The sequence below is a fragment of the Acanthochromis polyacanthus genome, chromosome 4 (assembly GCF_021347895.1).
Source record: "Acanthochromis polyacanthus isolate Apoly-LR-REF ecotype Palm Island chromosome 4, KAUST_Apoly_ChrSc, whole genome shotgun sequence".
Classification (NCBI taxonomy): Eukaryota; Metazoa; Chordata; class Actinopteri; family Pomacentridae; genus Acanthochromis; species Acanthochromis polyacanthus.
The window spans coordinates 35,254,210-35,280,275 of NC_067116.1; the positions used below are offsets into that span (position 1 = coordinate 35,254,210).

Sequence of the window (26,066 nt, forward strand, 5' to 3'; positions counted from 1 at the left end):
TAGGCCATGCAGGTGGCAACTGATGTCATAAAACATGACATTCTGAAATTATTAATGGCGAAATGGTGTCATTATGAATTAAAATAAAAAGGCAGTAAAAAAAGGGCAATTTGAAATAAATTCTAACATTTATACAAAACTGATGTGAAGTGATGGAACGGCATGATGCGATCATGAGTTGAATTTTAACAGCTTGCTCTTTCGCTGTTTATCAGCTCATTTACATATTTTACACAGCACGGGTGTGCTTATTTTATGTTGCATTATTTTATATTTATTTCTTTTAATCTCAAGCACCTTAGGGCTCCACACTTGTCTGCATTAAAGGATGAGCTGCATTAATATTAACCTTAAGTCTTCCAGGACACCAAACTTCTCCCACGGTGTGTTATCACAATCAACCGCAGGAACAACTGTATGGATTAATTTGAAATCGTAAGCATGATAATTATTCTCCTCAGCCTCCAGCACAAATGAGAGTTCTTGACGAGTCTCTAAGAAACATGATTAAGGGCTGAGATGATTGGCTTCAGCGTGATGACAGCTTTTCAGGGAGAAACAACTCTCTGCTAAGTGAATTAACTGTAATTACTTTTAATGGCTGGAATGAGCAGCCGGCTTCGTAAACAGACATTGAGGAAAATTCAAAAATCTCCATCTGTTGCGTGTCTTTCCAATGAAATGTCTCGACATCATGCTATCTGTTTGATCCCCTCAAGATACCGAAAAATTAAAAATCAACTTCTGTTTGCATTTTCTTGGCACCACAATAGACAGGTTGTGCCGGTGGAAACCAAACTGCCAAGTGCACAGATGAGACCTGGGTATTTTTAGAAAGCGAGTCCTCTGCTGCCTAAAGCCAACTGTGAAGTGGTTAATATGCAGGCTGCGTCGTCCCAGGGATCGAGTGACACCAAAATGTAGAGGTGAGGCAAAACCCCACAGGAGCCGGTGTGAGGTAAATGCTCTGAAAGAACCCCACTGTGAAAAGCTGAATATTTAACAGGCTTCAAGAGGATGTGAAACGCACCGGGGAAAACGGACATGTGAATTACATGAGAGTGTTCGTGTGAGCAAACTTTGTGTAGCAGCGATGTGTGAACATGTTTCTTGGAAACGCGGAATGAATTGGGAATGAATTTCATTCAGTTGCAGATTCGGCTGAAAGATGAATTATCACTTCCAAGGACAAGGAATGTATCGGCATCAAACCTGAGTGATGGAGCATTACAACAGTTTTTGAAAAGTGATGATCAAATGCTGAACTAAATACAAGTCTAGAAAGATGATTTCCAAGAAATTAGATCAATAATCCAAATGTGACACTGATGGATATGAAGACACTCCACATTCTGCTGATGTTAAAGTTATATTCAACCCATAGTTTGCTTTAATGAAAACATTTTCTGCTAATGAACACTTAATTTCAAGGCTTCTCTGAGAAAATGTGGAATTATAGATTCCAGAGTGAAAATCAATCATCCCTGATAACAATTCAAAATTCCTCGTTGATATTTAATTTGTAAAATTATTCTGAATAAATTATCTGTTACTGCAAGAAATTGCTTTTCAAAAAAAGTAAAGTGACTAAACACAAGCTTTATGCTGCATTAAACAGCAAAGCCTGTGAACCTGTGTTTGAATTTTTCTTCTGAAGTTCATTTCGTCTTCTTGGTTTTTGGCCTTTTTGTCTTCGCTCCCGATTTGGTGGCCTCATCCTGTGAAACAAGAGGACACGATTAGAGAATCAAAAGACTAATGACTGCGTTACATTAGCACCCCTTTTCATAGTACCAAAGCTTTTTCTGTGCTGAATAATCGAGTGCTACTTTCCAGCTCATGACACACTCTTTTGCCCAAACTCCTGCTGTGCCAGCAAATGTGCAAATTATAATCTACTGATTGACACGCACCATACTGTTTTAATGTATTCCAATAATTGCATCAAACCAAACACTGCATCCCTAAGTACTCTTATAAAACATCCTCCACTAATTATTGCGCTGACATACCATGCTGCCAATTTCTATATCTCTGATGGCTCTGTTGTAATATTCATGCACTTTTCTTAAATAACTCATCATGTTTGCAATTGTCTCCTACACTCGTCTGCTGTTCAAAATGTTCCTTTCCAATTCAGGTTGGGGTTTCCCTGGAGATTTAGTCAACAGAAAGTAGCCTTGTCACTGTTTTTAATTAGCACCTCACATAGTGCAAAGTGGTAGCAACCTTTCATGTGTAACATTCAGCTCTTTTTTTCTGACAATAGCACATTCAATCCAGCATTCAGACATTTTATTCAATTTTGTATTTGCCTGTGGCAAAACTGAGTGTCCTGTTCCTAATTGACATCTTTTCTGAGCACTATGAGACAATGACGGACCTCTGCATGTACTGACAGGGTAAAGTACTGAGACAGAATTTCAGTAACTGACCTGACGTCCAGCAATAATATGTTCTGGGTTTCCATCATCACCATCACCTCACAGATGCAGATTAAGCTGGTGTGGCCTGTTTCGTTTCCTTGTATGTACACCAATCAGCCACAACATTGAAACCACCTGCCTAAGTCTTTGTCCCTACCGTGCCGCACAAATAGCTCCAACCTGTCCCGTCATGGATATGAGATCCTGATGGATGTCCAGTTGGAACACTGGTAACAGATTCTGTCGGGTGTTGGGTGCGGTCTCTTATTTCATTGTAACCCACTGATGTTCAGTTAGATTGGGACATGGGAAATTTTAAGTCCGCCTTAGTGCCTTGGGGTCTTTGTTGTGTTCCTCAATCTGTTCCTGAGCAGTTTTTGTCTTTCAGTGTGGTGGGACACGTTACCCTGCTGTGGGAGCTCGCTGGTGTTAGCAAGCGCTGTTGCTGCTGGGGGATTGTGCTTGGTTTGCAATACGAAGGTGGATGGTACATGTAGCTGCGACATCCACACAAATACCAGGACCCAAGAGTATATCACACTGATAAAACGCTATTTACTTCATGTGTCAGTGGTTTGTATTTTGTGGCTGATTGGTGTATTTCCTCCTACTCTACCACCGTCAGTGTCAGCCTGTCAGTCAGTCCACCACATTGGTTGACAATTTAAAGTCTTGACAACTATTAGATTGATTGGAGAACCTGAGTGACCAGAGGGTTAAAGCACCAAATGTGAATGGCAGTGCCTCCAATTTGCACCCAGCTGGGAATATTTGCTGCATATTTCTGTCATCTCTCCTCTGTCTGCAGTCCAATAAAAGCATGAACGTCAAACAAATAAGCAACTATTCATTGTCCCATGACTTGTACCAGCATCATTGGGATATTTGTGAGACTTCTTCACATTTACCGGATGACAGGCCATGAAATTTTGTTCATGCATTCTTCTCCTCCTCAGGATAAATTGCGATTTAGTCCTTTTACTCTCTCGATCTAATTTTGGTTTGAATTTATGACCAAACACCTCCAACAAACTAAATATATTGCTCTGAGTCTCAGCTGTAGTTACTGCTAACTGACTGAACTCAATGCTGTGCAGATTTGCTGACATAGCTACAGACTCATAATATTAACAAAACAGCTTTCAAATGATGCTCATTGACCATCGACTCTCTGAAGAACTGCCTAGTGGATAAACAAAAATACCAGTAAATAAAAAATATTGCCCAGCTTGTGCTGTCTTCTGCAATATTCAACTACTGACAAAATGTCTTGACAGCTTGACTTTTAAACACCGCACGGCTGCCTTTTTAACTTCTTAATAATCTTATGTGCCCAGCATACACTCACTCTGGGATTTTAATACCAGTAAAACTGTTCTAAATGCTTTACTTCTACTCTTTTATCTCAATATTTATCATGTCTGCTTATTTAACCTCCTACATCAAAAAGTTTTTCAGACATGGATTTGATGAGCTGCTCGTTTTCTAATTCAATCAATTTAAACCTAATTTTTGAAGTGTTTCGTTAACTGAAAACAAGTGTTTCTGCAGAGGTAAAATGGCAAATGGTCTGTATTTATATATCACTTTACTATACCTGCAAGGTACCCAAAGCGCTTTACATGATACTTCACATTCACCCATTCACACACTGATGGCAGAAGCTGCCATGCAAGGCACTAACCACGACCCATCAGGGGTTAGGTGTCTTGCTTAGGGACACCTTGACATGAGCACAACGGGCCAAGGATCGAACCGCAACCCTCCGCTTGCAAGACGGCCACTCTACCCACTGAGCCATGCAGGTGGTGAATAACTCCATGTTTTGGCAGTCACTTCTAATAAGCTGTCACAGAATCCGGGTTTGATGTCCAGGAGAACGGAACCTTTGCTGTCAGGATGGGAATCAAATCAACAGCTCATTTTTTACAGTGGGCTGATGGGGTTTTAAAGTAGAATACTTTCAAGAGTAGGTTTGCTGTACCTTTAATCTACCTGTGGCTGCCACTCAAAGGTCAATCATGTTATAAATGGAATAACTCTGCAGAACACAAAGACGACTTCAAAGCCGACGGGACCTAACTTCAGGCTAGTGAAAGCGCGTTTGATCTCCAGAACATGTGGCAACCAGACACTTCAAATGAACCAATATCTTTAATGTGACAGCTACTGAAGAGCTACTGTGGAAACACAAGTCACGCTGAGCAGACATTCTATCTTTCCATAACACACCAATGTCTCACTGTAACTACATACAGGACTGACTGACAGTAACGCTCATGGTTTCTGACTCTGCTTTGGCTGCTAGAAAGGAAAAAAATTAAAAGAAAATCTAATCTACAGTCATGTGTTCCCGGATAGCTGGACGAGTATTAGGGTGTGAGACAATTACACTGCAAGATAGCAGGTGGTTTCTGGCATGAGAGAACTGGCAGTGAAGTCAGATTTGACTGATGATGTGTCACTAGAAGATGACAGAGCGATATGTTGAAGGCCCAGAGAGTGTCTCACCGTGGAGGCAGTGTATCCCTCCTCCACCAGGATGTTTCTCGCACAGTTGTTGATGTGTTTAAAGCGGTCAGGACCCAACAAAATGCCGCCGTACCAGCGGGACACGACCACCATGACATTACGCACGTCCAGAATCTGTGGCGAGAAACATGAGAAATGAGTGTGAATTTGAGAGAGACAAAGGCAATATATTGTGACTCAGCACCCGTCACTGGAAGCCATTTCCAAGCAGCCAAATACTTCACACCAGATGTGACATTGTGGATGAATCTTCATTAAGTGTTTCTGTCTCACCTGGCAGCCTGACAGCTCGACATTTGTGGGTATTTCCTTGTTTTGTTATATAACAAGATGTATTTTCATTTCATCTTTGTGTGGCTCCAGGACATATTTAGGTGAGATTTAGAAACTGAATATTTAAAAGTTTAATTTAATGACATGCATAATCATGGAACACACAGATACACATATTCACAAAACACCATGAAATAAATACAAAGTATGACCTCAAACAATATAAATACAATCCTCAAAGCAACACAAGCCTAAAAACTGACAATTAAAGCTGCTATAATATATTTTTTATACTAACAACAGATTGAACAACTACATGAGTGTGACAGGGGGCTTGTTTCTTGTTACAAGCCCACAGGTAATCATCACTCAACTCTGCAGCTCCCCTCAGCTATTTGGAGCGTTTAGATATTTTTCAGCGCTGTTGTTTTGATTTTCCTGCCAGTAACTTTGTTGTTTTGGTGCTCCCATCAATGTCAGTGCCCGTCAGCAGCAGGCAGGCAACTTTTTTTCCTTGCTCCCTGCCCTAAAGCTGGCGATTAGCTGCGAAGCATTCAGCAGCTAAAAAGTTCCATATTTCCCTCGAGATTCGGCATGAAGCAAAACCCTGTTAAAGGGAAGTGAATATTGAACTTATTCAATGAGCGGCCAGATGCACGACTTCAGGTGAATGCTAATGTTGCTGTGTATCTGTTGCATATGCAAATAAGAAACTGCTAATTGAACTGGAGGGTACAATATCAGTTTTGTATTTAGAGCTTATCTGTGCTGCCAGTGAATCAGTTCATGTATCTTCAAAAGACAACAGCAATCTTGCTTTTTCAAAGCTGTAGTCCAATATCTCAGAAATAGATTTTTTTTTTACCAGTCTGCTGTATAATAAAGAAAAACAAGAAACAATGTGCAAATGTAAAAATAAGGGGGGGAAAGTATTGTTTTGGTTTTTTTGTACTTCTAACAGAGGCTGTTTTCCTTGTTTCTTTGCAGAAAGGTGAAGATATTGACTTAGGAGTCAGTCTGCGCTCCAAACCCTCAGCCGAAAGAATGAGATCAGAGATACAATCAGCTAAAATGGGTTTTCTTTATAGGGTGGCTGAGTACCGCTTTAAGGGTAGGGTAAGGTCCTCGGACATCCGGAGGGAGTTCGGAGCAGTCAGTTAAAGGAAGATGGATGACTGGAACGCCCTGGTGCCATCACGACCCAACCCAGATAACTAGAAGTAAATGAATGGATTAACATGTTCTGATTAACTTCACATTTCCTGAATTTGAGAGTTTGACCCTGGACTGCAACACATGCACAAAAGGTATAGTCTATCAATTAGGGGGACTCATCCACATCGGACCGTCAGCAATATCAGTCAGATCCTTCTTTTATTCATCACCTCACACCTCCTCTTTCCTCAGCAGAAAGAGCAAATCTAAATGAGGAAATGGGAAGAAAGGCTCATGTAGAGCAATGAAATTAGAAGAGAATAGATTAAGCAGAAAGCTCTTCATGTAAATTGTTCAGGATGCTGAGAGAATCACGAGTAGAAGATTAATCAGCACGTTGCTCAGAAGGACGCGCTGATGCTATCGCTTCAGTTACAGTAGCGAGCTGCAGGAAGTGACCTGAGAGGGACATTCAAGCTGCTCTTCTGTCCACATGGCTTAGGAAAAGCAAATTTGAAAGGAGACTACTGAGTTTAGACTGTCTGTTTTTTAGTTAAATGTGAGCTGTCATAGCTGTGTTTAGAAGCCGGCCTTTTAAATTGTCTAAAATATGTAGAATTCTGATTCAAACATGTAAATAAAGCACATTTTCTGGCCACTAGGAGGCAGCACATCATCACAGGCATAAAAACTGAATTGGGGAAATTGCTAGAAAACATTAACATTAGATGTCCCCTGACTTCTAAAGTAATAGATAAAGTAATATATATTTAGCTCAGTCAATACCAAGTCCCAATCTGATCCCAGTTCCTAAATAACGCAAACTGTAAATATTGAAGATTAGCTGCAACACCTGGCTGATCCACCAGGTAGAGCCTTTTATTGTCTAATACAGTGGCAACCAGAGGAGACTATCAGTTCCTGGGTAGGGTGTCTGCAGACTCAGAAGCTGCACTTTCAGGGTCACAGTTATAGGACCCCACTTCTATTACTCTTAATTTTCGCCTTGCAATGACCTCAAATCTAGCCAAGACGAATGACAGTCATAGTGGGAGTACTGAATGAGAATTCACTTTGATTTGTTTATTGTTAAAAAAATAACTTGTAACTGCAAACTCTCATGTTTTAGCTCCAACTCTCCAACAAAACCCCACTCTTAGCTTGCTTGCTTATCTATTCAATTGAGTCACAGAGAGATTGTGGCGGGCCCAACTCAGAGGTAAATGTAGTAAGTATGTTAATTAAACTACAGAAGAAGATGAAAGCATGTTGCCATGATCAGGGTGTGTGCATGCAGTAATTTGCTGTGTGTGTCTGTCATTTGCTGTCCATCAAGATGTAGTCTTTTGGGGGTAATGAGCCTTTAAAACCAGAAGTTGTGCACTCTAACGATCATTCATGGAGATATGTCTCAAAACAGAGGGCTCTAGATATGCAGCCCTTGAAGTATGGTCCTAAAGGTGCAGCCTCCACATGCTATTGCAGATCCTTGTTAGCAAGCAGAGAGCAATGTGGGGGTTCAGCTAGTAAAAGAGTCGCAGTGACAAAGTCTTCTGTGACGCTTAATGTCCTCCTGCCAGAACATTTCTGTCAAATCATGCCAGGATCGAATAGGATAACATTTGTATGTCCCTCACGCATGAAAGAGCTGCTTTATTGACTGAAATATGATCTTGGTTTGAAATTGTACTGTCAACACTGGGCAAATGTCAAATGTGCTCAGTTCCTTTTAGAAATGATCAGCAATGAACTGACAATGCTGTGGTAATTAAGAAAATTACCCATGGAGTCCGGCTCAGGTTTATGTCGATAATGATTCATTAAAAACTGCCTTGATCAGCCAGGACATCCATAATTACGGTTTGATGATGCTCCAGAGCCATATTTTTTCATAACCCCTCTCTTCAGCAGTAACACTAAAAACCTAAAGCGCATTAACCTCAGTGTTTCTTCTGTTTGACCGCAAATTACTGCACCTGCTTCAATCTAGATTGCTAGCTAACTGTGCTTTCATCGAACAAATGCATCTTGCCTGAATGTCAGAGTTTGCAGAACAGCTTGGTTTGCAAATTCTGTCTCCCCATTAGCTCTCTGGTGGAGAGCTGGGGATTATAACAAACACCCGCCTCTGCAATGACCATTTTACACTGGGGACTGAGATTTTCACACATCTGCTGTGTCTGGTGACTGGAGCCAAACCGTCTCTCACCCCATCTTTCATCCTATTGACATCTTGTGCCACCATTTTTCCACAGAAGATGCCCACCAATGTGCATAAGTCAGTTTATTGTAGTATCTAACTTTGTCCTGCTTATTGCATACTGTATGCACAGTGCATGCTTGTGATTTACTCACTTGTTTGGTTCAGTCAAAACAAACTGAAGCCTATTTGTGCATTTCAAACGGTTCATCTGGGCTGGTGTGAAAGCTTTCAATCATCCCCTTCAGCAGATGCAACCTGAGCGTTTCAGAGCAGAGAAGTTATCCTCAGTAGAGGAAGATCTTCTGTTTTTCCTGAATCTGGCACTGCAAGATGTTTTTTTCCTTTTAAACAGATTTTTTTCTTCCAACTGTCACCAAAGTGTTTGCTCAAATTGATTCATTTGGATCTGTCTGGTTTCTCTCTGTAAAACAATATTGGAAGGTCACGACGTTTCTATGTGAACTGAATTGAATTGAGAATATTGATCATTTTGTCACCATTTTGAAACTTTGTTTTGTATACTGTTTTAATTATTCAAATTTAGATGGCTGAGTAATTACGCATTTTCCCTCAGGTCGACAAACTCGGTGTTTTATACAGACTTTAGAGATGCTGAATTGCATTTGTAGAGCTAAAAGGGAACAGCAGAGGTGGGGACGGCTTGTCACATTACACAATATTCTCTGTCTCATCTTTAATGGAGAAAAATAATGATTATTGGAGTGTTAATGTACGGTGTCATAGAGATATATGCACTTTCTGCCTGGGCTGAGGTGCTACAAAAAAGCATTAAACAAAGAGACACTACTTTACAGGCTTTACAGACATTTAAAAGAGAGCTTGTACTTACAAAGTTTTAACATGATTACTTCTTTCCATTCCTCCAAAAGATAATTTAAGCAAATTAGAGCCAAGACTAGCTGAGCCGAGTGATGTCTTTTTTAAGTGGCTGACTGGTTTGGAAGGGAACACTGCATTAGTCAAAGCTTGATTCATCTGAATTCAGTACAGCAGATCACAGATTCTGAGACGTCCACACCGAGAATCTAATACAGTATCTCTCTAACAGGGTCACACTGGGGTAGACTGCTGCTGTCACCTTATGAATGAGTATGAACTATGACATGAGTCATGGATCTCATCTGGAAAAGCCCTGACACGACGCGACACCAACTGGTAATGAGTCTGACAGAGCTGCTACAAGTCACCGCCAAGGTCTGATCACACCAAACTTTTCGATTTGTCAGAAACCTTTTACTGGCTTTCATTCAACATTACGTGGAAACAAAAAGTGTGTGGACAATTGTAGCATTTCAGTGTGATGTGGGTGTGTGTGAATCATAGTGCCATCTGACAGCACGATCCAGTGACAAGTTCCTCTTTGAAATTTGAAATGAAAGCATTAATAAGTGTGCGAAATTACTATCGCGGGACCTAAGTTCTCTGTAGAGGAAATTTGCACATTATGTAAATACAAGTGGTGTGTGTTACACTGTTATCGTCATTTCCCCTTGTAAAGCCATAAATATTCAGTTACTGTGTAGTTACATTTTTCTGAAGAAGTACAATTATCGAAGTTAATGTTTGACCCTGCAGTGGGGATGAGCAGTTGCAGTATTTTCACTTCAACTCAGTGTCTCAAAATCAAACAGATTCAAAGAGATTGATTAAATAGGCTGTTTATCAGAAGCATTTAAAATGATTTAATAATTGTTAGAGTTACAGATAGTAGTTAACATACTGTTTTGATTTCATATGGTTTATGTCGGAGAATAAATTTTTATTCCAAGAGCTGTGTGGGGAGCCGACCATATACACTTAACAGACTTTCATGTAATCATCTAATCTATCAGAGTCGACAACTATTTTGATTAGTTGAGGTCATTGTTTTAGTCAGTTCTCACACATTTTTGCTGAATTCAGTTTGCCAAACATGAGGATTTGCTAAACTTGTCGTTTTTTATCATTGCAATTTGAATTAATTTCAGTTGGGGACACAATGTGTTAACATATCAGTCTGTAAGGTCCATCATCATGATAGCCTAGCCGCGCTAGACAACCCACAGCAACGAATTTAATTCTCTGCCACGGTCTAGTTACCCTCCATAAGGCTCGAGGTTGGATGCTCCTAAAACTGGCCGGATGAATCACCATGAAGTGTAGAGTCAGAAGGTGGGCGTAGCTAAGTGACAACAACCGGCGCACAATAAACAGTTATCTTTCGACTCGGCTTTGGCCACAGCCCTTAAAGATTTGAAGCTAAACAAACTTGAAAGACAAACAAAGCACAGCACTGAAGTGTTTCATTGAGAAGAAAGACGTATTTGGACTTATGCCGACGGGATATGGCAAATCCTTAATATACCAGTTGGCTCCGCTGGTTCGGAAGCTAATGGGACTTAGCCACAATCCGGAGCTCTAGGAACTACGTCAGCCTATTTGTTTCGCTGATTGGTTGTATACCTACCCAACTGCTGCAGAGTGATTTGATAGACAACCTTTTAGCCCGCCTTCCTCCCTGTCGAGCGTTCCTAGACCCTTGTGTCTTAAGAGCTGGGTCTCGCGTGGCTAGGCTATCATCAGGACATATTTTAAACAACTGAATAGCTACCGGTACATTTTCTAGCAAACGTCTGTCTCCTAACATGACAGACCTTATATGTGATATATCAATGAATTGTGAGTGCATAATTTTAGTATAGAGAAATGCCCCACGGAGCTGTGAGTTGTGGATTCCAATGCTACATTCACAAATGATTAGCCACAACATTAAATCCACTGACAGGAGAAGTGAATGACACTAGCCATCTCCGTAAAATCCAAAGTTCGCCTGAAAAACTTTGGGACCTGGCACTAATGTGGATGTTAGTTTGACAAGTACCACCCACTTCATCGTTTTTGCAGACTGAGCTCTCCCTCAATCCCCAACACCAACGGCCCACAGGTCCCAAAAGTTTTACTGCCAGGCATCCTCAAAGGTGTGTCAAAGGCCTCTTGGGTGAGAAATGTTCTAGCAGCACAAGAGTCTACTCATTATTAGGAAGGTGGCTTTAATGTTGTGGCTGATCAATGTACGAGATGCACAGAGTATAAGCTCAGCTGCCGGCCTGTAAGGTTCACATGGCTAAAAATAATACAGTGTAATATGTCAGCCGTGTGCTGAAGCCTTCTTTCATAAAGGTTGCTATTTACACCTCTCGAAAGCAGTTTCAACAAAAACTGAGAGCTATAACCATCACAAAGACAGATGTTAGTGCAGGATTACTGTATTAGACTGCAATAGTTGTAAGTAAACAGACTTTCTATAACACGGTTTTTAGATGCAGTGTAAGAAATCAGAACTGTTTATATATATATATATATATATATATATAAACGTCCACAGTTTGAAATCACTAAAATGTCCTCCACTACCCATTATAGTAGCAGAGTGTTTCTTTTTTGTAAAATGTAATATTCATTATTATTTTCAAAGACATTCCTGGAGCTTTTTTACTACCCTCCATAATTACTTTTAATGTTTTGCAGCTGCCACTTACAAGTGAATATAGTACAGCTTTAGTCTTTCATTCACACACATTTTCAGACTAATTACAAAATTAACCAGAATGATTCTATTGTTCAAATTAATAACTGCAGCCCTGCATCACAATGTACTAAAGATCTACAGTGTCTTTGTTTTTTGCGCTTCAATTAAAATGTTGCTTTGAACAAAAATCCCTTTTTGCACCATCACAAACTGTCCCCATGGTTACTAATACAGTGGCTGCAGAACACTGGAACTGGAGCAGCTAAATGTACTTCAGCCATCATTTATTATATTATTCACACCTGTGCATAATGTCTTATGTGAAAAAGGCCTCATCTGCTTTGGTTGTGCAATATAAACCTACAAAACTGATGGTGCAGTTAACCGTCCTTTTTAATAGAATCTTATTACCTCCGCCAGGAGGTATCACCGGAGTTTGTTTGTCTGTCCATCTGTGTGTGTGTTTGTCTGTTAACAGCATAACTCAAAACGTCATGGACGGATTTTCACCATATTTTTACAGGATGTCCAGAAGAGCACGAGTAGGAATCGATTCGATTTTGGAGGTGATCCGAATCACCGTCTGGATCCAGGAATTTTTTGAAGGTCGAAGGACAATTGAGATATGGCCGCCAGGCGGCCGCCGGCCATCTCTCAATTGTACAGACAGAGGTCGCTGCAACGATCCGGCGACGGCCGAATCCCCCGCGGCAGGTTCGGGCTTCCCGGGCGAGTCAGGACCGACGAAACGAAGCGGCGGCGACGCGTGCGGTACCGTCACACGCGCGCGCAACGGTACGTGCGTGCGGCGGCGCCGCGTGCAAAACACTGTGCTGTTACACTGTGCATGCATGTTATGCTTTCTGCACAAACTGTTGAAACTCAATACAATCCGTCCATGACTTTATGAGTTATGCTGTTAACAGACAGACGGACAGACAGATGGCCTGGCGGATGTATGCGCTCTCTGAGTGCTTTTCTAGTTGTTATTGACTTCCTCAGACAAAACTGCATTGGAACACCTGGGATGGCTTGTTTGAAGTCCTGGCTTTTTTTTTGTTACCTACTATCTATGTATGTAACACATTTGCATAGCATCTGTCTTGCAGCTAGCATGCCATACCCTAACACAAAAAAAGCATATCTGCTAACTCTAAAATGTTTCAGCTTGACACCCTGTGGACTATAATTTTTAATGGCAATGTCTACACAATAACAGGAAAATCCCTTTATCGTTAGTGCTAGCAATTGTGCAGCTAATGTGGCTAACACTGCGATGAACTTTGATGAACACCAGTCAGAGCTATGCAGAAGCTACAATGCTGAGGGAGAGTTAGAACCTGTGGAAACTGATAAAACCAATAAACAATGACTGGCTGTGCGTTACTGTGTTTTCATGTTCAACTTTGGTGCTTTAGTGCAACCTAAACTCAAATATGTTTTTGCAATCCTCTCTTTAGGGTACGCATGTTAAAAATAAATGGCAATGATGCAAATAATTTCAAGAATGGCAGCCCTAATGCACGAAAACATTGCACCCTGTCTAAAGTATTCACTTCTGCAGGAGTCCCTCCTTTTTCAGGATCGATTTTGGTTCAAACATGCTCATTTGAACTCCAGAGTTTTGTTACTAGCCAACAGTTTTGCTATGCTTATATTCATAGATCGGAGGATACACAACATAACCAATGTTCTTTTGCCTCGATTTTCCCAGTCAAGCTGACCAATCAGAGCAAACCTGGCATTTTAGTAGGGCAGACTCAGAGACAGAAGCTATGTAAAGTGCAAAGTGTGGCAAACATCATGTAAATATATTCTAATGAATCTGTGAATGAGCATAATATGGGCCCTTTGAGAATATAAATGATGAATTTTACCATTAGTATATACTGCTATTGAAGTCATATCCCATTTAGTGCAATATACCTCTTCAAATGCTTACAATAGTCTGGAAAATTCTTCAGTGATAACAATCCCAGTTTGAAAGCCACAGCAGAGTCCCAATTATGCAGAATGTGAGACTGAACATGGCAGCTTAGAACAGAACACCAATAAACATGCGAAAGCCATAAGAAAGCTGAGCACGGGCAACAGATTTAACAATGTGGTTGTGATATGAATGGTGAGCAAAAGCTTTGTGCATTCTGCAGTGACTCATTTATCAGTCCAGACGTGCAGCTTAGCATGCAGAACAAAGAGTGATCTGTTCGGGTTGGTGTGACAGTTTTTCTCAATGAAATGATAACCTGCAGCAAATGGAGCAATCTCCCCCCTGCGGCCGTCTCGCCGTCGTCTTCACAGTCCTGCAGGAAGCTGTGCTTGTCCTCACAGTAAATCCTACAACAGAAACAGTCCCAGCAACTCGGTATTAGGCAGGGGGAGCATGAAACTACTTTTTTTGTTTGCACAATGACACCGTGACACTGGCCGATTCTTCACCGGAGAAGTTTTTTAAGTGTTCTAAATGTCAGCATCTCCTTCCTGTGAGTAATGACCACCCAGGCAGTGCATCAGCAGCTCAACATCGACCTCATTAGATCACACTAAGAAAACTCTGGGGCACACACGCACACACGCACACACACACACACACACACACACACACACACACACACACACACACACACACACACACACGCACACACACACACACACACACACACACACACACACACACACACACACAAACGCAGCACGGCACTGTCAGAAAGCCTTCATATTCTCGGGTGCTTTTTGTTGACCTTTAATTGCAGTAATCTGTCCTTTAGAGAAGATGGATGGGTTTTGAATCTTTACTTATCTCATGTTCTTCTCTACTAATGAGCCATTAAGACACACTGTAACATAATCCCGAGGGCATGAGCATAATTATTACATACTACAGTCATGATATACGTTAGATCATGTACTGTAAAACCAACCTGTATGCATAAATGTTATGGGTAGCACTCGCAATCTTCTTATTTTCGTACAGCTTCTCCAGGACCATCTTAACCTGCAACACATGACAGGTAAAGTGTACCCTTTGCCATTCTCACATGCAGTCTACTATATCAAACCGCTGACACAAGGCTCTTGCTCTGCAGACCACTTCAGCACAGTGCGAGCTATAAACTGCTTTCTTATTGAAAGCCTGAGTGGATGCATACACTGTGGAGTCAATTTCAAAACCAAGTCAGACTGAAAAAATGATTGATGACAACTTCTGAGTTCAACGTGCTGTCTGGCGCTGCTGACTAATGCACAAAGTGTTATTAGTCAACTGTTTATGAGGGTAAATCACATCTCGTATAAATAAAATGGAGATTTGAAAGGCTTAACACGTAATGAGATTTGTTTATGATGCCTCCTCTGCATTTCTTTGATTCATTTTTGCTTCCCTCGCAGGCTGATGATAAAGCTTGTTTCCATGTATCTATACACCCACCAGCAACTTTAGTAGGTACACCTGCGAAATGAACTGCAACCAAACACAACAGCTCTGCCATAAATTCTACTTGTACAAAGCTTCTACATTTTCAGTTTTTGTTTATGTAGTCAGAAAGTTCTAGTTTATGTTTACTACTGAGACCATGGTGTTTGGTGGTGATGTACTGGACTGGATTACATAATAAAGTGTAAAATATTCTGGAACTGTATTGATTTCACATGTTTACCTAAGTGGCTACCGAGGGTATATGTACACATCCTGTGTTTTTTTTAAAAAGAGAAGAAGTGTGAAAACTATTTCCTTAAGCTGGGTAAAATGTAGTCTTTTCAGAGGCTCCCAACGTATTCAGTGAAAAATAAATTAGTAAGACATTGTGAAGAAATTCTTTACATAAATGAACTGTGTAAAAATATAAATACCTCAATAAAGGATGAATAAATCATTTTTAAAAAATATTAAAACAGTAAACATTGTTATAACATGTTATTTAGTTGTTTTGTGTTGATCTTTTTTATAGTTACTAAACTTCATTTTTATTTTGTTATTTAAAACATGAAGAATATCATTCCAGGGTGGTCTATATTTTATTTCTAATAACCTTTTTCCACCTATGCTTTTATTATGATGCTTTCAGATGTAACTGGCCCAAGTCTGATCTGACTGAAAACTCAAAGATAATACCCAAATGCTAGCAACCTGTCAATCACATTGGTGCCACATCTGAAAACGTGTCCTGCTTTATCACTTACCTTCCTCTAAATCGGACCATACATTACTAAATAAACATCATGTGGCGTTTAAGGAGATTTGAAATTGACAACTGACACCATAAACATGTTGTGAAAATGTATACTGAGGTAACAAAACAACTGAGAAACAGGTTCATTTTCTCATAGTCTTCTATACAAGCAGAGCAGAGGAGACGCCCTCTACTGGCTGTTAGTAAGAATGCATGTCCACTATATAGACTGGGAAACGAATGCAATGATAAAATAAACACGGCGCAAAGCAAATTAAAAAAAATCTATAACAGTGAGGTACTTCTAAAAGTCAAAACTGAACATTTTGGGGCTCCTATAGTGACTCTAAAAACAAATAAATAAAGCTATAATGGATTTTTTCAAGTAATTTGCTCTCAGCGAAGCATTTCTTGTTTTTTTCTTAATTAAGTCTTTGGTTGTACTGAACATTTTGAGGACAGAACATGAAAATATGTAAATCCTGTCCAGGTCTCCTTCTATTCAATTCATGTGCTCAATGGAGGACAGATGTTTCTGTAAATGCCTTTTATTTCTAAATAGCACTTTTCAGCAGGTGGAAGCTTTTAAGACGAGATGGTATGTTGCAGGAGAGTCAGATTTGCATTCAGGAAGGAGCCTGATGATGTTTCAGCTTATGAAACCGCTGCAGAAATTTGCACATTTATATCCTTTTCCCCTGTAAGACCCTCATCAAGTGATTTCTGCCGAATCTCATATCAGCATGCAAAAATTCAAAGATATTGTTGGAGCTCTACATCTAGTGAATTATTTTTATTGCACTAAGAGTTTGCAGCAAAAAAGCAAAACTTTGCCGAGCTGTACCTGTCTGGGGGTCACCACAGGCGCCAAATGGGGCTGGAAGGTGCTGCGTCGGTCTGTGATGGGATTTCCATGTTTTATTGGAGGTACTTCTTCATCTAGAAGATAAATGTGTTGTTCATAATAAGACAGACAGGTAGATGCTATCGTAATTAAATACAGTGCAGTCAATATGAGCCGTACCATTCGCCTGATCCATGAAGAGATGAGCATTTTCTGTGTTCAGTTTGAGAGTCCTGAAATCTGGTAAGTCCTCATCATCATCCACGTCTTCCTCGGCAGTCATGTTCACGTTTTCTGGTTGATCCACTGAAGCAAATCAAGTAAGAAATGTTATGCTTTGTTAAAATAAAGGTTAATTTATTTTTACAAATGAGCAAATTATCTTTCAATTGCCTTTACATGACCTTAACATAGATGATAAATACTGAAGATGCTAGCATGGCTTCTGAAAAAGGAATTTGCAAATCTGACCAAGCAGTGAGCCATTGGTTATGGTGAGAGGTTTGAGGTAAGTGAGTGATCACAACAAATCTGACTACGGCGCAGTGAGATGAGACACAAAGAGCTGATCTGAAGGTGAGCTGAAATTAGTGCCATGTTGTTATGAAAACAAAGGTGCACTATGTTTAAGTACAGCCTAAATCAACCGATCATTCACAGACGTACGCACTGATCAGGCACAACATTAAAACTAGTGACAAATGAAGAGAATAAAACATCTACTTTCTCTGAACAACGGCACCTGTTAAGCGGTGGGGTATGTTAGACGGCAAGCGAACAGCGGCTTTTTGAAGCTGATGTGAAAAACTTTGACAAGGCCTAAGTGTGATGGCTAGACGAGCGGGTCAGAGCTTTTCCAGCAGGGCAGCTCTTGAAGTGTGTTATTGGGATAGAGTGGTTTGTACATATCAAAAGTGATCCAAAGAAAGACACCTGGTAGACCGGAGACAGGGTCATGGGCTCAGTGATGCATGTTGGGGGCGAAAACTGGCCCATGTGGTCCGATTCCATGGAAGAGCTACAGTAGCACAAACTGCTAAAACCCTTAAAGTGGCAACATCTAAAGATTTTCACTGAGATAAAAAAGTTAAGCCACTATCTACAGGTGTAAGATGAAACCCAATAGCGACCAAGCCTACATCTTTAATGAAAGTAGAGCAACGTTTATCTACACCAATCAGGCATAACATTATGACCACTGACAGGTGAAGTGAATAACATCGATCATTTTGTTATAATGCAATGTTCTGCTGGGAAACCTTGACATTCATGTGGATGTTTGACATGCACCACCCACCTAAACACTGCAGGTCAAGCAGCCCTCCCACTCCCCCACCTCCTGAAGCAGCAGTCCTTCATGCCAGTCACCACCCTCAGCACTTTAATGCACCTCGACACACTACAAAAACTGCTCAAGAGCAGCCCGGGGAACATGACAGCGCTAAGGTGTTCAGCCAGGTTCCACATTCCCTAGATCTAAATCTTACTGAGCATCCGTGGGATTTGCCAGGACAAGCCTGATATACGTAGGTCCCACCCTGCAACCCACAGCACCCATAGAATTCACTGCCACCATTTTGGTGCCACAGGACATCCCTAGAGGTCCTGCGTCCATGCCCCACTGGGTCAGAGGAGTTTTAGCAGCGTAAAGGGACCAACAGAACCATGAAGTGGGTTTCTGAGGCGACTTTCTAAGGAAAAATGTTGTACTAGGTTACTAATGCAACTGTCAAAGTGAACCTTTCTTCGTGCTGCAGTGTCACTTTAAAACCTCTGAACTCGTGTAATATGAGTTCATTAACCTTATTATTGGTAGATATTATGTTCGAGCGTATGTCAAAGATAACATAGCTATATGGTTGCATATATTTAGTTCTGAAAAAAACAGTGATAGAAACTAAAAATTAGCGGTAACAATTTAGGAAAGTGAAACTAAATAAACTGTACTGATATAGGCATATACTGAAAAACCTTATGGGTCAGGTATATCTTGTGGGTCATTAAAGAGATGGTCAGTACGTGAAGTCTCATAAGTAGCTTGGTACAAGATGCAGCAAAAACAAAGACCGCAAAAAGCCTGCAAGAAAAATCACACATACAATGCAGAGACGCACACATGATAGGAGGTGAGAGTCAGGTGATAATCAAACCAGACCAGCTTGGTTTGTTGTAGCTGTCCTGTGTGGTGTACAATAAATCTACAAATGAATTGAAGATCAATAACTCTGGTCTGCTTTCCCTTTTATCAAATGTAATATGATGATTTGGTGTTACAGTAACACAGTGAGCACAGTAGCTTGATTGGAAAAGCATCACATTATGAAGTCACAACTAGAAATGCAAACTGTTTGTCAGATAGCTGAACACTATTGATCATGCTATTCATCAAAAAAGTGTCAGCAAAACAAAACAACAGTCTATGCATTTTTTGACAGCCAAACATTACAAAGCATTCCAGGGAGTAATGGAACAAGCCTTTAGAGCTTACCCTGTTCTTTCTCAGTATAAAGACATATTTGCTGTTACCACCAGGAGTTACAGATGTTGCCATATAAACCAGAACAGACTTTTCATGATAGAAATGTTTCAAGTGAGACTGTGCATTGTGGCGAGACCAGATCAAGGAGTGCACAAGTCGACCTCATTCCACCGCCGAATGCACCTGCAACGGGCTGATGTGAGCATCAGAACTGGGCCATGGAACAATGGAAGAAGGTGAGTCATGTTTTCTTTCCTATCATGTCAACGGCTGCCTGCGTATGTGTCGTTTACCCGGGGCACTGATGGCAGCAGGATGTGCTATGGGAGGCAGCCAGATGCTCTGGGCAACATTTTGCTGGGTAACTTCGGGTCGTGACATTCATGTGGACGCTACTTTGACACAGACCGCCCACCTACTCACTGCTGCAGACTACTCACACCTGGTAATGCCAACTGGATTCACTGATGCCTCTTTGAGGAGGATAATGCTCTTAAAATCTGACCAGGAATTGTTTGGGGAACATGACAGGAAGGTCAAGGTGTCGACTTGGCCTCGAAATTCCTTAAATCGCAATCAAGCATCTGTGTCAGATACACAATCAACCTCCGAGTGCTTGCGTATCTGACGCAGATGCTTGATTGAGATTTGAGCCCAGACCTCGACATGTCAGACCCGCTTTGTCGACACAAGGGCGATCAACACAATACCAGTCAGAGGGTTTTAATGTTGTGGCTCACTGGTGTATTTTCTGAATGTATCTTCCCACACAGGGTTGAAAAATCGGCCAAAATGGGCTCTGGATGCATGATTTCCCTCCAGCATTTGATTACAGTAAGCCAATATCACATCCATTGTTGAAATCAGCTCCACAAAATGTCTGGCAGAATTTTTGTGGAAATATACTCTGGCAGAATGTTGACATGTTAAAGGATAAGCCTGTCTATATGCAAATATCTTCTTTTGTTATTCTCAACAAATCCCGTGAAAATATGAAAACCAACAATGCACTGCTCCATCTCCCAATGCCTTTCCAGCTTTTTGTGCAGCTCTCAGATCAGTGGGTTCCTTAAAATATATATATAAAAAATCATACTCCAACACCTGGACAATGTTGTTTTTTATCAAACAATGCTAAAATCTGTGTGCTCATTCAGGACTATTTACAGCTGTGGATTAATACACATCTTGTGCTCTGGAGAATTTCTGTCTGTGTGATTGACTAAAAACAAACAGAGCAACATGTCACCCAGTGCATCAGTGAGACTCACTGAAGTGCTCTGAGTAGTTTTTCAACTACAATCAAGGGCATAATTTTCATTCAGGAAATATGCAAATCCAGCATTATCATAAAAATCACGTACCTTTAAAAAGAGGTAAGAAAAAAACAACACTCTTGACAACAACAGAGGTCCATGGCACAGGAAAATAGACTCTATCAGGCTTTGCATACACAGTAGCTACTGATAAAATGAATCCAGTGTGTGGGTTGATTTCATAATAAGGCAATAATCATTTGATAATGAGCAAAAATGCAACGCAATGCTTTAATATTCTGCATTAGAAACAGTTGACGTAAATAAAAGCTCCCAAATTTCACATGACTAGAATCAAAGCTCTGACCTGAGTACAGATCTGTTCTGCTTGCTATGATAATGTGAAGTCGAGTAATCAGCACATTGCCCAGTTTATTCAGTGCATGCTCGCCACACATGCACAAGCTGCCCAAACTCATTACAAGAAAGTGGGTTTGATATGTAGATAAACAAATAGAGCTGTTTTTTTTCACCATTTTTGCTTTCTGTGTGGGTTCGTTCATGCAAACTTCATCATGACGCCTATTATTTCTCCTTCCTTTTCATGTCCTCTCTGTCATATTTACTCCCTTCTCATTTCCTTGTCTGTGAAACGTGCATCCTCGGTCTTATCACCCCCTCGTCCTTCTGCTTCCTCTCTCCCACCACATGTCTGTCATCTGAATGAACAAGCCATCAAATTCCAGCCCTGAGCTGTAGTGCTCTGACCAGTTATGCTTATTACCACATGTACCTCACAGAGAGGACTCATGTCTCGCAACAACAGGGAGGACAGTTATTATTTTTCGGGCTTGTTGCTCAAAAGAAGCTGCACTGTCTGCCTCCATATTACAAACCGCTCAGGGCTAGATAACCGAAACAGGCCAGAATCACTGCACCTCCCCTCCCGAAAACTTGATTCACTGTGACACAAAATCTTTGATTTGGGTATCTTTCAGTCTTTTTACACTTTAAAAGATTCTGCCGGGGTAAGAGAAGGCATTAAACAGATATTGATCTTAATTCAGTGCAGTCACTCAATGTCCGGGAGAGTTTTTTGATGCTGCTACAGGCCTTTGTGCTCATCTTATCCCGGCTTCAGAGCAGACCAGACAGTTGTGTTGCTAATGGAGGAGCATCTCAGCTGAACATGGATGGAAGACACATTTAGACATACACTGAAGGAAACGTTTGATCTAATAATTGACTTTTTTTTTTATCAAGGTCGAGTTGTGGTTGTTATCATTTACTCCATCTTGTTGGAAAGTGTGGAACTGACCATTTGCTAAACGCCAACCAAAAACACAGGTCGTGTTATCACAGCTGCAGGTCAGTGAGGATTTAAATCACAAGCAGCAACAACCACCGTTTAAAATTAAAGCCAACGTGGAAGTCTCCTAAAGTGCAGTACCACTGAGAGTCACTAGGTGATGATACCATAAAACCTCTGACTTCAACAGACTCCCATTCAGAAAGCGTCAACTTCTTTCATGAAACAGTCAGACAATAACTTTCCTCAACAAGCTATTATGATGGAATTTGCTAAATTCCCTCTTCTGGTCCATTTTGTTGGTGGTTCTTCGAAAAATAATTTCTAAATTATATAGATGAAATGCCTAAAAAAGAGGCTTTATTGATTAGTCTGGTCAGGATGATCATTCACAGCTGTGCAACACGAGCTGTTATACTGACTGCGTAGAAAGTTGGACTCATTAGCATAGATTCATATCTGTAATATCAAACATGCATGTGTGGCTGGCCACTCTAACACTAGTAAAAACAAGTTTCTTCGCCCACCTTCCATTAAATTGCAGCTAAGTCAAGCACCTCTCAGTTTGAGGACAGCAAACTTACAGAGGACAAAAGGTGTTTGGAGCACACTGATTAAATTACCGCCTTTAATTGTACGGCTGTGAATTAATCAGCGTGCTTCAACCACCTTTTGTCCTTTCAAAGTTGACTGTAACACTTGCTGTGCAGAAAAGCCTCTGGTAGCATGGTATAATGTATGTAGTCATCATATGCATATTTAAAATCATTTTAAAGGGTTATTGTGTCAAGCAAACCTTACAAAAAAATGAAAGGTCAACGGGAAACAGTTTACAGCCTTCACCGTGTTTCATCCTCGAGCACCAGCTTGTGCCTGAGTGAAATATTAATGCCCTTTGTTTAAAAAACTGCGGCCACAATTAACATTTTAAGCCGCAGATGTGACACACGAAGGCAGCAAGTTCAACGGGGGCAGCAGTAATACCTGGAGTGTGCTTAGTCAATGTTTAGCTGAAGCTGGTGAGTGGGAGGAAATGCTCTCAGTATTACACAGCAACCTACTGGTAAATGTCTATCAAGTGTCATTTCAGGTCTTTATGTAGTGTGGCCTCAAGCATGAATTTCATTTTCCACACCTCACCTGTTTCGGAGCTCTGGGATTTTCCCACAAGGAAATCTCTAATTTTTTCCACCCATAGGTAGAGGATGCTCTCCCCAATGTGCTCCCTGTTGAAATTGAAATATTTCCATGTCAGGGTGGATGCTCTAATACACACACACACACACACTACAGAGATATGGCACAGTGGAAACAATAATGAAAGGCTTTTGTTGTGGCCACTATCGCTCCATGGTATCTCCTCATGAAGTCATAAATTACGAGAAGCACTCACACATAGAGGTCTTCCAGGCTGTTTGCCAATTTGGCCCTCTCGAGGCCTCGCAACCACGCTGCACTACAAAAGCCGAGAACAAACACTGGGGTTATTGAGTAGGATGAGGAGTAGGTTTCTGAGTGGGATGCTCCTCAGTATTCAATTTGAAAGGCAAATGGACTTACTTGATCTGGTAGATGGGCGGAGCTGCGCTTGGATAATCAGGAGGGAGAATTATCTGATCAATGAGGAAAACATAAACTGGATTAAAAGGAAACTGCAAGAACACTTGTGATTGATATGCACGATATTATCGTTTTTTCTGTACTTGCAAACACGCTGTCAGCTTTGGCTCCTCCAAGTCATTGGATATTTTGATGCAAAATATTCTGGACGCCTCATCTATCACGCACCATTCATCACCGTAGATAGCAGACAAAGCCTCGACCTCTTCAATCTAAATGAAGAAACCATAACAAAGCAAAAACATTAATCATATCAGTCTGCAGACATTAATTATGGATTAATCCATAAAGTAATTATAGTATTTTAGAGCAGTGACGTACAAAGGGCTTCAATGTCTAACACAATGTGTTAGTAAAAATACAAAGCATCAAAAGCTAAAAATTTCAATACCGAAGTATAATTAGCCTCAGTTTGGGATTTCCATGTATTATTGTATCTGAGTCACAAAGCTACTGCTCACCTGCTATGCAAAAAAAATATATATATATATGTTTGTTCTCCAGATAGATGAAAAATCTGTTTTATCATGTCACACTGTATTTTATATTGTCATATAAAACAGCATTCATATGATATTTTTTGGAAGTCTCTGAGGATTGCAAAAAGACTTCCAAAGCAGCAATAATTGTTGTTAAAGCCAATTTTCTCCCCAAAATTGGATGTCCTGCATGCCACATCAAAGTGTGAGAAACACACACTGGATGACAAAGGCCCTGGGTATAAATAAGGGTTGTTTGTTTGATGGTGTTAATTTACGTCTCTTAACTTTTTCTGTCGTGCACCATTGGCTGCACTGTGTGAAGATGTGTGGCTTCTTGTAGCACCTGCTGAGCTTCAAACATCACTTGTATATGTGTTAATTAATCCAGACATCTTGGGAGCAACTTTCACTGTGTGCGTGTGTAAGGTCCTTATTATTTTATTGTCTGTTCGTGCACATGCATTTTAATGATAAATACCACCACTATGCTTGTCACATCTGTAAACAACAGTTCCTAATGGGCTTATCAAGTATCAAGTGGCTGGAGGCCACCTCAAAATACTACATTTAGACACTAAAATAGAAGTTGACGCATTTGCTTAACCCTTTGAACTCCAAAACCTGGCGGCTTTAAATGCAATGTTTTCTTTTGAAAACTTGCCAAAATTATGCAATTTTTTAGGGCAACACACTGTAAAAAAAGTTACTTTTTCTTTAAATTTTCCAGTTGTATCTGTACATATTTTGTTTGATGTGCAGTTCCAATAGGAAAAATTACCAAAAACAAGCTAGAAATTGTGCAATTTCAATAAAATCCCTTCATTCTATTCACCAAAAATGAACCATTGGCACCAGGTAATGAAAAATTGACTGACTCAACGCTACCAATAATCACATGACAAAAACTCTGAGAGTTTTCAGGTGAACTGCAGGCAGTGTTTACACAGATCAAGATAGACTGAAAGGAAAATAAAACCCACTTGACCTGTAAGACTAATGCAGCATGTCCCATACATGGTATACAGAGGAGCAGAAAAGGTGCTGGAAGATACATCCAGCATGGTGAAACATCTTGCTAGAATTTGTATGTAGGGTAGTTTGAAAAACACCTGGTTTATTAAGGTTGTAAATATATAAACAGCAGTAAATATTTAAAGCATGTAACACCTATGGGCACTTGGGAAGATATTGAGCATACCGTCTCTAGTGTTGCTCTTTTTCCCAAAAAATGAATTATTAAAGAAATTAAACAGGTTTGTTATATATTGTAACTGTGTCATACTGCAAAGATTTTTTTTTTTTTTCGTTTTTTCTCCTTGTAGTCACACTTATGCTGTTTTTATAGTGGTGTCTGGACTTCAGACTGCAGCAAAAATGAACCCATAATGAGTTAAAACAGACCCAGAAACTGCTTGTTGTCCAGAGAGAAGACTTAACTTTATCTGAAAGTATGCCAAAGCAAGATTTTGAGCTTACTTGAGCCTGAAGATCTCCTTCATTTTCTGAATTTATGATATCCGCCATTTATTCACCTCATTATCAAGAGCAAACTGCTGAGAATACACCAATAGGTTAGTCAGAAAACAAAATAATGCAGAAGACACCGCAGAACATGAGCAACATATTACCACCCAGGCTGCATGAATCTACTTCCGGGTTAGACCGGGTTGGTCCGTTTGCTCAATTTGCCAGGGTCAGAAGTCTTTATTTAGACAGCTACAAAAAACGAACGAAACATTAAAAACTGAGAGTAACCGCTGGTAGATATTTTTATTTTTTTTATTTATTG

At 40.4% G+C, this 26,066-nt stretch overlaps 1 protein-coding gene across 1 annotated transcript; it reads right to left on the reverse strand.

Moving 5' to 3' along the window:
• Window positions 1-1,124: 1,124 nt before the first annotated feature.
• On the reverse strand, window positions 1,125-25,922 carry impact (impact RWD domain protein). Its single transcript, XM_051947277.1, has 11 exons — window positions 25,754-25,922; window positions 23,879-24,007; window positions 23,736-23,788; window positions 23,569-23,631; window positions 23,316-23,401; window positions 17,312-17,437; window positions 17,132-17,226; window positions 15,040-15,113; window positions 14,365-14,455; window positions 4,938-5,072; window positions 1,125-1,718 (listed from the first exon to the last, which is right to left on the reverse strand). The coding sequence occupies exons 1-11, from the start codon at window positions 25,799-25,801 to the stop codon at window positions 1,659-1,661; spliced, it is 960 nt and encodes a 319-aa protein (XP_051803237.1). The 5' UTR covers window positions 25,802-25,922; the 3' UTR covers window positions 1,125-1,658.
• Between the last annotated feature and the right edge of the window lie 144 nt (window positions 25,923-26,066).